The sequence below is a fragment of the Epinephelus fuscoguttatus genome, linkage group LG16 (genome assembly GCF_011397635.1).
Source record: "Epinephelus fuscoguttatus linkage group LG16, E.fuscoguttatus.final_Chr_v1".
In the NCBI taxonomy this organism is placed as follows: Eukaryota; Metazoa; Chordata; class Actinopteri; order Perciformes; family Serranidae; genus Epinephelus; species Epinephelus fuscoguttatus.
Genome location: NC_064767.1, coordinates 22,896,309 through 22,907,395, shown reverse-complemented (window position 1 = coordinate 22,907,395; position 11,087 = coordinate 22,896,309). Strand labels below are relative to the sequence as shown.

Genomic DNA, 11,087 nt, shown 5'->3' with positions numbered 1-11,087 from the left:
AAATCATGATAATTTCACCCATGATTGATACTGAGTGTTCTTTTTTTTAACTAACTCACAATAATCTGGATTTCTAGTAATATTTGTAATTGACTTTATTCAACAAATGCAAAAAGAAACATATTAGTAATAAAAGCAGCCAAGGAAACAGTCAGTCAAAATATAAAAAACAGTTTTCCTGTAAACGTTTATTGCTGAGCCAAAAGGCAGAGAGAGATTACTTGCATTGCAAATAAAGCCATAAATTGTAAACAATTATTTAAAAGATATAGTTTGGATCAACCATGACAAAGTAAACAATATACTTTTGAAGCATTGTTATCCAAACAGCCAGTTTTTGTACTGTGCAACAGAGAAAAATTCTGGACAATAAAGCTTTAATAAAATCCACCTCCATTCACTTCTATACTTGTTGCATGATTAAAAATCTGTTAAAAAAAACAAACATAAAACATAAAACACTATCAAATTAGGACAAAGAAATAATTATAGTGAGGGCTGATTGGCAACACTGAACATTACAATAAATGTTGAGATATTTGGTTTAACTGTGAATGTAGTGGTGATATTATAAAACACAACAAAGCTGTAGAGTTCAATTTATAAAGTGTAAATAAAAAAACAAACGGTGACTGAAACAGAACTCTGTCAGTAGAGAACAGGAAGTGTCTTTCCTGTTGCACATCAAAAGAAACTTTGGTAGCAGGTACCAAACAGGTGTCAAATCTCTTTGCAGCAAAACAATATATAAACTGTGCCCATGACGACTCCCAAAACTACAGTATGAACCTGCATACAGCCTCATCAGTTTCCTACTGTAGACCCGAACCACCTGTGAACCTTAAACATCCCCAATGTGGAACATGAACGATCAAAGTGACAATCAAAGGCAAATAAATCTCCGAGAAAACTATTCGTACCTGCAGCCCTATAATGAACCGCATTTCTTTGTTTTACATTGAGCTGTGCAATTAAATTTAAAGAAATGGGAAATACACTTATTCGCTCTCTCATCTAACTCTTACATGGAAACATTCTCAAGTCTGTGTGCTAAATATGATTTTATCGCGAGCGGCTAATTAGCTTAGCTTAGCATAAAAACAGCAAACAGAGGGAAACAGCTAGCCAGGACAAAGAAAAAAAAACTCCCCCCTTTGTACAAATGAAATACAAATAAACCTGAGGTTACATGCTTAAACAAAAGTTAATCACTGAGCTTTTGAGATGCTGGTACTGTCAGTAAATGTTTTACCTTCAAAAAGAGCCACGCTAGCCGTTTCTCCCCAGTTACCAGTCTTTACGATAAGCTAAGGTAATTATCAGCTCGCTGTGGCTTCATATCATAGAGTTTGGCATTTTGGTTGTCACTATCTTTTTTTTTTTTTTTTTTTTTTTTTTGGAGCCAAAAGTGACCATGTTGGTAAAGAGGGTGGAGCCTCAATCGAATGGGACCATAACTTACAAAACAAACATCATGCTGTACTTGAAACTAACCTTTGAGACCAAAGACTCATCAGGAGAATGTTTACGGAGGTAATAAAACAAGTGAAGTAGGCTAATTTTCCTGTCGACTTGTATACAAATCTGACTTTTTTGCAACCAGTGGAGTCGCCCCCTAGTGGCCATTGGAAAGAACACAAGTTTAAGGCACTTCCTCTTTGGCTTCACCCTTCAGACCCAGATATAACCCCTTGTTTCATATTTAACAGACATAGATGAGAGTGGGAACAATCTTTACATCTAACTTTCAGAAAGAAAGCAAATAACTATATTTCAAAATAAAAATCCTCCATTTGTACAAATGAGGGAAAAAACCTCCCACGTAATGAACTTATAACCTCTGAAAGGTAAGAAGCAGCATCTCAGGTAAAAGTTTCTCATTCAGGCTTTAATATTACAGTCCATGCACATTGCAGCTGCAGATCTTAGAAAGCGTACTCTATCCAATCAGAGTTTTCATGAAGGCAGGTTTGTTGAAGGGCCAGTGATACTGGTTGGGAACAGGTCCATTCACATTGCATTCAAAGAAGGAGAACATGGGGAACCAAATGCGCGCCCTCCGACTATGCTGGTAGGCACGAGTGTTGGCTAAGGTGTGGTAGTAGAGGAAGAGGCGAGTGGTGATGTAGAAGGCGATGAAAACGTCGATGGAGTAGTGCTCATGAGCCGCCAGGATAAAGAAGATCCCGAACAGGTTTAACACCCAGGAGATGGTGTGAATGAGATTCCAGGATCGTGGAGTGTCTGCAATTGAAGAGATCATTAAAGAAAATATATAGATTTCTTTCTTTTTTCCCTATTGTGAACAAATACCATGAAAAGACCAAAACCAGCTTAGTACAATTAAAGTGCCCAACATATCCAGAGCCTGATACAGTTTATTTCTCAGAGACACAGAGCTCCAATGTCGATCAAAAACACATCAGTGAGCCACCTTGTTGAAATGGACGACATGTTCCTTCATTACAATGAACATGTTTAGTTTGAGTTGATTGTCCTGTGGCTGTAAATACTCCTTAGTAGGCCAAATGTGTGTTAATCCGCATTAGAAATAGTCCCAAACAAATACAAAATTCACTCCTGTTTGAGTAACATTAGCTGAAAACTACAATGCCCAGCTGTTTGGTTGTATGACTCCGCAAACAAGTCAAGTTGACCTTACAATTTACACTCATGTCTGTGGATGTTTTACCACATCTTCCCCTCGGCAGCACAGAGGATCTATACAATCAGCACAGATTCAAGAAGGACACCCAAAATTAGAGTCACCAAATCAGCATCTGACTAAATGTCTCCCCTTCTGATTCTAACTTATAACATTGATTCATTATTCAAGAGAAGTGTTTTTGCAGAACATTATGATGTCACAGTTGACCTTTGACCTTTTGGACATAAAATGTTATCACTTCATCATTTAATCCAATTAAACATTTGTGTGAAAATGTGGCATAACTAGCATATTTATTCTTGAGTTATGGCTAACACATGATTGGTGAAGTCACCTTTGACCTTTGACCACTGAATTCTGACTCATTTATCTGTGAGTCCAAGTAAACATATGTGCTAAACATGTCCCTCAAGCCGTTCTAGAGACATTGGTGGAAAACATAATGCCCCTCCATTTATCGCTGGCATAGAGGTATAAAAAGGATTTCTTCAAAGGAACTAATCGGCTTGGGGCTGAAAACCACAGACAGAAGAGGGAAGTCAGAAGGTACTGAGAAATGTACCACAGCATTTATGGTTTTGATCTTGTCATCGATTTGTTGATCGTATATAAATTTAACATATAATATATAATAAAATCAGCTTTACAGGGACAGTTCTCCCCAAACACAAATACAAATTCCTCTTACCTGTAGTGCTATTTATCAACTTAGATTGTTTTGGTGTGAGCTGCAGAGTGTTGGAGATATCAGACATAGAGATATCTGCCTTCTCTTACATGTAACAGAACTAGATTGCACTCAGCTTGTGGTGCTCAAAGTGCCAAAAAATATATTTGAAAACCTCAACAGCAATGTCTCTTTCCAGAAATCATGACCTGGTTACACAAGCTAATCCACAGACCTTGATGTGAGCAGTTTCATACACAGCTCTTTCTACTGAACTACACCCATTGACTGTATCACCATACAGAAGGAAACATGCATCTACTGTGAGCTCACCTTGCACCACTGAGCTAACACTACAGCTCAGCTGAGGAGGACGGCATTAAGGTTTACATCTCGCGCCCTCCCAAACATGAGCATCTCGTTCACAATTTGATGCACAATCCGGATTGATAAATAGCACATCAGGTAAGAGGAAAAATATGTATTTTTAATTTCAGGGTGAACTGTCCCTTTAACAAGAGTCACACATACTCTAAAATCGTCCGTTCTGTAGTTAAAGACAAAAAAAAAAAAAAAAAATAGTGACACTCACATTCAGTCACAAAGAAGTTGAGCATTGTGATGACAACAGTGTGTCCACTGAACATGTAGTCTCCACATGTTTGGACACCGGTCAGAGTCATCCCAAACCCACTCCAGATCAGTAGTGCCCTTTGTATCTTTCCCCACGTATCACCGTATGACTGAGGAAGAAAACACACCAGTTATATCAGTCATGCTGTGTGAAACTCAGCAGCAGCTGTTCGGCGCTTATCATAGTGGGAATGCTGAGTCAAGAATAAACTGTAACACTGCCAATGGCAACAAGAATTACTGGCCGCACCAGACCAAACTTTATCTAATCTGCACATAATCTCATGAGCACTTCCCACCTTACTGGTACACTTCAGGTGCTGCCCAGGCACAGAGAGCGAGGTGACAAACATGGTGCAACAACGAAGCAAAAACACAGTTCCCATCAAAGAACACAGCCGTCTGAAGAGAATGGACCTGAAATAGAGACATTCATAATTCATTCCTTAGTCAATATCTTTATATTTGCATTTTTAACACTTCATGTTTTCATGGTGATGTGCTCTATTTGCACATATTACTAGAACACAGTGTGTCAGTGAGCTGGAACAGTGGATTACCTGTGTTTGTGGAGGAGCAGGATCAACAGGAACATGTAACACAGGATGAGGCCACAGGCTTCAGCCATTGCAAAAGCCCAAGGGATTCTGGGAACACTGTCAGAGTACAAGAACGTGTGTCAGCATGCAGATTAGATATGAGCAGGGGAGTGTGAACATGAACTATGGAGTCTGCTCAACATGCACTGGATCCATACCTGTCCAGGAATATGTCAGGCAGTGGTGGGTACGTCCTCATGTCTGGGACACGCTCATGTACGATGACCATGACAAAAGATGTGAATCCAAATACTAAAAAGACGTATATGGAGCTCATGACTGTCTTCCACACCTCTGGGTCCAGTCTGCCAGCCAAGTGCTGCTGCCTGTACCTCCCGTTGGAGTGTGTATGACACACTGCAGCTCCTGAGCCGCATCCAGATCTGTCACTGTTCCTCAGCCGCAGCTCTGTCCCATTACACAAGTGATCACCTCCATTATACCTCCTGTCAGCTCCGTCACAGCTCCAATCACCCCGTACGGCACCCAACAAGAGCCCAGCGGGGAGACTGTCTGAAGGCCGGAGACCCAGCTCCTCCAGCTGAGCTTGGTTCTGTCTCTGTAGCCTGCGGAGGGCTATGGTAAGCCTCTTGATGTCTCCCAGCACAGTGAGGCCCAGCGGAGGCCCGCGCAGATCGGCCTCAGTCAGAGCCAGCAGGCTGAGGCCGTCCAGGCGGTGCTGGGCACACAATAACTCCACATACTCTCCAAAACCTTCTTCCTGCAGCCACTGGGCCACCTGCTTACAGCTCCAGGCACTCACACTTTCCTCTGGCGGTGCCATGCCACTGCAGATACAGACATGCAGTGTTAGTAATGGGCTTAATGAAGATGAAAACAACCATTGGTAATTAGCACTTCCTTCTCCACTGTGTTTTCACCTCTTGATTTCATTACTGTCTTTGTCACAGTCAGTCCTGTTGTTTGAATGCAAAACTGCCTGACACTCATCCATCTAATTAGGCTGCTGTTTAATTTGCATACTTTTGATCACAACCACTTGCCCTACAGTGTAAGGCCCTGTTTACACCTGGTATTATTTTGGGTGATTACATCATAAGTGGACAGCTTTAAGTACAGGTGTGAATGCACTCTATGCGTCTTAAACGCATCTTAAAAGCCAATCGCTCAGACCACATTCGGAGGTGATCTGGGGCACATGTGGACACATTCTTTCATTTGAAGTGAGCCAGACATCAAAAATGGCAAACAAATGCCCATCACATTTTCCCTGCATCCAGTGTGACATCTTCAAATGTTTTGTTTCATCAAAAAATAAGTTTACGGTGATGTAAAACAGAGAAAAAACATCAAATCCTCACACTGCAGCAGCAGGATCTACCACACTTCTGGCATTATTCACTTGAAAAAGAATTCAAATGACTGACTGATTATCAAGATACCTGGTGCTTAATTTTCTGTCAGTCAACTAATCAATTAATTGACAAATTGTTTCAGCTCCGAAATTACCTAGACCAAGGGCCATTTTTGGCCAAAAAAGAAAAAACAAATCAGAAAAATATTTGAGCCTTATATTAAAGGTAACACAGCTTGGTAACAGGGTAACAGGGTAGGTAACAAGTTGAATTTAGCCTATTAACATTCTTAATAGATCTAAACGAGCATTCCTTATTTGCTTTAGCATAAGAAAGCTACTCTGCAGTGGGCTATTTATGATTATTTGGTTCTTTAACTTAGAGTTGCAGATTAAAGCAAATTAATCTGTCAGATTAAGTCGGATTTGGAATTCACAGCTAGCCTAGCAAGGAGGGCTCAAGACTACTGTCGCCATTGCTAGTGATGTTTGTAGAGGAAAAGGCACCGGGCCACAGATGCCTAACACACATTTTAGTTAATGAAATGTTAAAATATTTGTTTTAATCAGTGTATAGGTTACACGTTTTACCACTGAAAATTAAGAATCAATTTAGACCTACAAAAATTAATTAAAATAAAAAATGATGGTTATTCATTTCCATATTTTTTTTTGTCAAAGCTACTTGGAGCCATAAGAGAGGGGCTAAAGAGTCGCATGCAGCGTCAGGAGCCAAAGATTGCCTACCCCTGACCTAGACAGTCTGAGCCACTCTGTGTGTCCTCAAGCTCAATCTACTGTGTACAAGTACACCACTAAACAACAGCAAATTTCTACAAAGGATTTGAATTATTTTGTTCACAGGTTGCAACTAATGAGTATTTTCATTACTGATTGGACTGACAGTTATTTTTCTAACTAATTGAATGGCAACCATTTAGTACGTCAAATGTCAAAATGCCCATCAAAATTTCAAATCCAAACCAGCCTTTCATCCAAAAGATATCAAATCTACAATATTAGAGCTGAAAGGATTAGTCCATTGATTGACTGTAGTCAGTCATTAGGAAATTTGCCTTGCAAGTATGTTGATACTCAAGTACTCATTTTAGTTTGTTATTTTTTCAGCAAAAACTCCAGTCTCTTGTTCAAGCTTCTAAATTGTGAGGATTTTCTGCTTTTCTATTTTATGTCCTGTTAAACTGTGTTTCTTTGGGTTCTGGACTGTTAGTCAGACAAAATATGTAAATTGAAGACATCGCTCTGGGAACATTTTTTTACAATTTTCTTACATTTCATACACTGATTGACAGATAATGAAAACAAATTTTAGTTGCCATCTTAAATGATATAAAAAAGAGAAGCAGCAATTCCTCACATTACCTGAAGCACTATAATACAGTTAATAATACACACTGTGGAAGAATGCATGTGGCACATATGTTACACTGTGACTGATTGGGAGGTCATTGTACAGGTGATCTGCTGTGCAGCAGCTTGTTTGTGCTCTAACTCCACGTGAGCCAGCACCTACAAACTGCCGGCTACTCAGTTCCGTTCCATCACCTGTGTTCAGGTCCGTACAGCAGAGCAGTAGCGTACAGTGTAGTTCTGCACACTGACACTCTGATCCACATAAAACAGGCCTGTGTTGTGTTTTTAAGTAAATGTGTTTTAATGCGTCCTGTCTGGATGTTATGATTTGTTTAATGTTCCCTTTTCTCTAGCAGATTTGCACATGCAAATCAAAGACAAATTTCTGCCCTTTGCATGCAAAAAATAGACAGTGAAGTGTCTTCTTTTCTATTCTACGTTTTACAGTATGTGTCAAACCAAAGCAAACAAACAGAATTCAACCTGACTTGAGTGTGAACATCCTCTCTGTTCCACAGCTGTCATTTCATGATAATAAAAAAGCAGTGAGTCACTAACCATCCACAAAACAAGCAGGGTAAGTAAGCTCCTCTCCCACAGACAGACTGACGAAACTCTCCTCTTTGCTCTGTCTTTTTCTTGTCTTTGCTCTTTGACCCACTGATAAGCTCACCACGGCGCTGCTCACCCTCGCCTCCCAACTGCTCCAAAGGTCTGCAGGGCTCAATCAACACGACTGTTGACTACTACACGTGAGAGATACAGACTTGAAATTACCAAGTCAGCAGCTTTCGGTTATCAGCAATGAATGACCATTTCAACCAGTGTGAAAAATAAAGATTCTGTAAGTGATTACAATGGAAAAAACTTCCTTAAAATAATGACTTGACCTCAAAATAATTAGTTGGTATCTCAAAAAAATGAGAAACTTTCTCAAAAATAATGATTTAGTATTTTTAGTGTACTGAAATACCAACTCATTATTTTGAGAAAGTTTCTTATCATAATGAGTTACAGGATCTTTTTAATTCATCACACTGGTGGAGATAGACTTATAGAAATCCATGGGACAGCACCAGGTCTGTAGGGAGATAATAAACTTATTAAAAAATACTAGTATGCTGAGAAATCAATAAATGCTCATACATGAAGGCACAATTGCATTATTTTTGCCCAACAGTCCTAAAACCTAAATATTCAGTTTACTGGAATGTAAAACAAGAAAAACAGCTAATCCTCACTATAGCTGAAACAGTTATTAGATTAATAAGTAAGGAGATGGACAAAAATATATCCACATATTCTCATCATCCATTAATTTATTTGAGCAAAAACATGATATATTTTTACAGTTTTATCTTTTTTAATTTGAGAATTTGCTGCTTTTTGTTGTCTTACATTGTAGGAAACTGAATATCTAAATACACCACCTTGGGCCAGGAAACTGGTGAAATTTTTTGCACTTTTTTTCTGACTTAAAAAACAACAAACTACAAATTAATAAAGTCAATAACTGTTAGTTACAACCCTAATCCTCATACTACAAAATCTGATACCATCTAAGAAAAATCGATGAATGGTTTAAGCTGTATTCAAAATGTTGCAGTGTGTTGATACAAGACCAAAAATATCAGCTGAAAATTTCAACAGTATCATATTATCATACAGATTAGACATCATGTTCTAGTCTTAAAAGGCTGTGACACAGTGAAACAGGTTTTCCTGTACATTACATGAATTCATTTAAGTCTCACAATCAATGAGAGTTTCCCACATTACCCAATCTCGTAAGGAGACTCACAGTCACACCTAATATGACATCACATCACTGACGTCAACATCCTCTTTCAACAATAGCAGGAGGTCAGATTTTGCCAATAACCTCCCAATCACCATCACACCTATCAAAGCTTGCTGATAATGCAGATCTATGGTGTCAGACTGCCAGTGAAGGATCATACACAACAGTCAGCTGATGAATATTAAATATTTACATGTCTGAAACCTAAAGCACCTCACCTGGGTAGCTGCTGCTCCATTCCCTCAGAGAGAAATAAGTTATTTTTAACTGGCCTCGAGATTTTACTGGCAACATCCTGCAGCTTCTCTGCCCGAGGCTTTACTTGGGGGATTCATAAGTGCCATGTCAGCTTGTTTGGCTGGCTTACAGTGAGTCAGTGAGCTGTGACACACAGCTGTGAGAGAGAAAGCCCTTCAGTGTGTGTGTGTGAGAGAGAGAGACACTTGGACAATGGGCTCATAGTCTGTCCACCACAGGACCACAAAGCAACGCCACACTGCTACATTTCAGCACAAGGTCAACTGAGAGCAATTAAATCATATTTTATGGCAGCATGGAAAAAATTAAACAGTGTTTTCCTCACATAAACAAAAGTAGAAGGGTGTGTGTTGAAATGAGAACAAAACAGTCACATGAAGTACATTTAGTAGTGTCAAACTTACTTTACAGACAATATTAAACAGTTGCTGCCTCTCTTACCATAAGTCCACTGTCACTGTGCTGGCAGAAGGTAGAGATCAGATGTGTGTCTGGAGTATTTCATGGCCAACATGCTTCTGTGACAACTAGGCAACACCAACCAGGAAGAGACAACAATAAACAACAGTAGTAAAGAAGAGCTGGTGGGCTCCTGCAAGGCTGCTTGTAAAAGCACACTGACATCTGCTGGCCGTGTTCAGGTAAAACTAGGATCTGTTTACAGGCTCCCTATATATATATAAAAAAATTGAATTTCATGCAGTATTTGGTTAAGACCTGACAGCACAGGCACAGGCAGGGGAGCGTATCAATGTCACCAGGGTCCTATGTTCACCAGCTTGATATCCTCTTACTGTGACACACTGAAGGTCCAGTGTGTAGGATTTAGGGGCACAGTTGGCAGGTGTTTTCTTTACCTCAGAATGAGCTGTTTATATCTATATAGGGAGTGAGTCCTCGTCTGTGGAGATCCCCATGTTGCACTGCCATGTTTCTACAGTAGCCCAGATCAGACAAACCAAGCACTTGCTCTAGATAGGTCCATTCAGTTTTTAATGTTCTTGCATGGGCCCTTTTCAGGCCCCCAGGAAGTGTGCAAGGCTTTAAACCCAACTTTTGATAATGCCATTGAGCCCAAAAAGACTTCTCCCCATAGACTTAGATTGTGAAATAGACATCAGTAATACATTGATTTGACCATCACGACCTCTGGGAAATAACTCATAGCATTATCAAGATTTGATCTGTTCAGCTCATTAACATTTGGACAGTCTAGAGGACTTCATTAAATTGATTTACCCCATTTAAGTCAGCAGACAGCTAAGATGGAGGTAGTCCACCTGGCTGATGCAGATGCAAATGCGATCATCTTGGTACACAGCAGTTAGATGTTTTTGGCTTCATGCGTCACTCAGCAACTTTTATAGGAATGAACAGGATCTTGACTTCAATGCTGACTCCAGTTCTCTTAATCCATCCACAGTCCTCTTCTACAGAGTCTGCTGTGTTGTTCTACAGTAAAACAGAATGGACAAATCAAACAGTGGGTCTAGATAGGTTCATGTACACCATAGTTCTCCTATGTGTCTGGCACACGGGGGAAGTTTCAGGTTGCTAAATGCCACTAAATCCTCCACACTGGACTTTTAATAAGAAGATTCCACAATGTTTTTGCCCATGCTCAAATGATCAATGTATGTTTCCCTTGGGGGAATATGGGGATTCTCTGTAAGATAATTGAGAAAATTATGAACATCAAACATTTAATTTTATGCACTTCTGGTGATTTTTTTGCATCAGTTCATGGTGTGAATGTCACAATAAAAGTCCTC

At 39.6% G+C, this 11,087-nt stretch overlaps 1 protein-coding gene across 3 annotated transcripts; it reads right to left on the bottom strand.

The window, feature by feature from the left end:
• Positions 1 to 124: 124 nt before the first annotated feature.
• On the bottom strand, positions 125 to 9,858 carry LOC125903692 (sphingomyelin synthase-related protein 1-like). 3 transcript variants are annotated; one of them, XM_049600772.1, is made up of 6 exons: positions 9,757 to 9,858; positions 4,726 to 5,355; positions 4,529 to 4,624; positions 4,268 to 4,385; positions 3,928 to 4,078; positions 125 to 2,244 (listed from the first exon to the last, which is right to left on the bottom strand). In XM_049600772.1, exons 2-6 carry the CDS (start codon positions 5,349 to 5,351, stop codon positions 1,940 to 1,942), a joined length of 1,296 nt encoding a protein of 431 aa, XP_049456729.1. In that variant the 5' UTR covers positions 5,352 to 5,355; positions 9,757 to 9,858; the 3' UTR covers positions 125 to 1,939. The 3 variants fall into 3 exon arrangements, with proteins under 3 accessions (XP_049456729.1, XP_049456728.1, XP_049456730.1); XM_049600771.1 differs by lacking the exon at positions 9,757 to 9,858 and adding an exon at positions 9,276 to 9,699; XM_049600773.1 differs by lacking the exon at positions 9,757 to 9,858 and adding an exon at positions 7,815 to 7,938.
• Positions 9,859 to 11,087: the final 1,229 nt, after the last annotated feature.

Bases quoted from the DNA above. Each gene is read 5' to 3' on its own strand.
- LOC125903692 (XM_049600771.1), bottom strand. From the start codon at position 9,295: ATGGAGCAGCAGCTACCCAG. The intron at 4,386-4,528 runs GTAATCCACTGT...TCTCTATTTCAG, and splicing joins CTGCTCCTCCACAAACACAG to GTCCATTCTCTTCAGACGGC. The intron at 4,079-4,267 runs GTGGGAAGTGCT...TTTCTTCCTCAG, and splicing joins ACCTGAAGTGTACCAGTAAG to TCATACGGTGATACGTGGGG.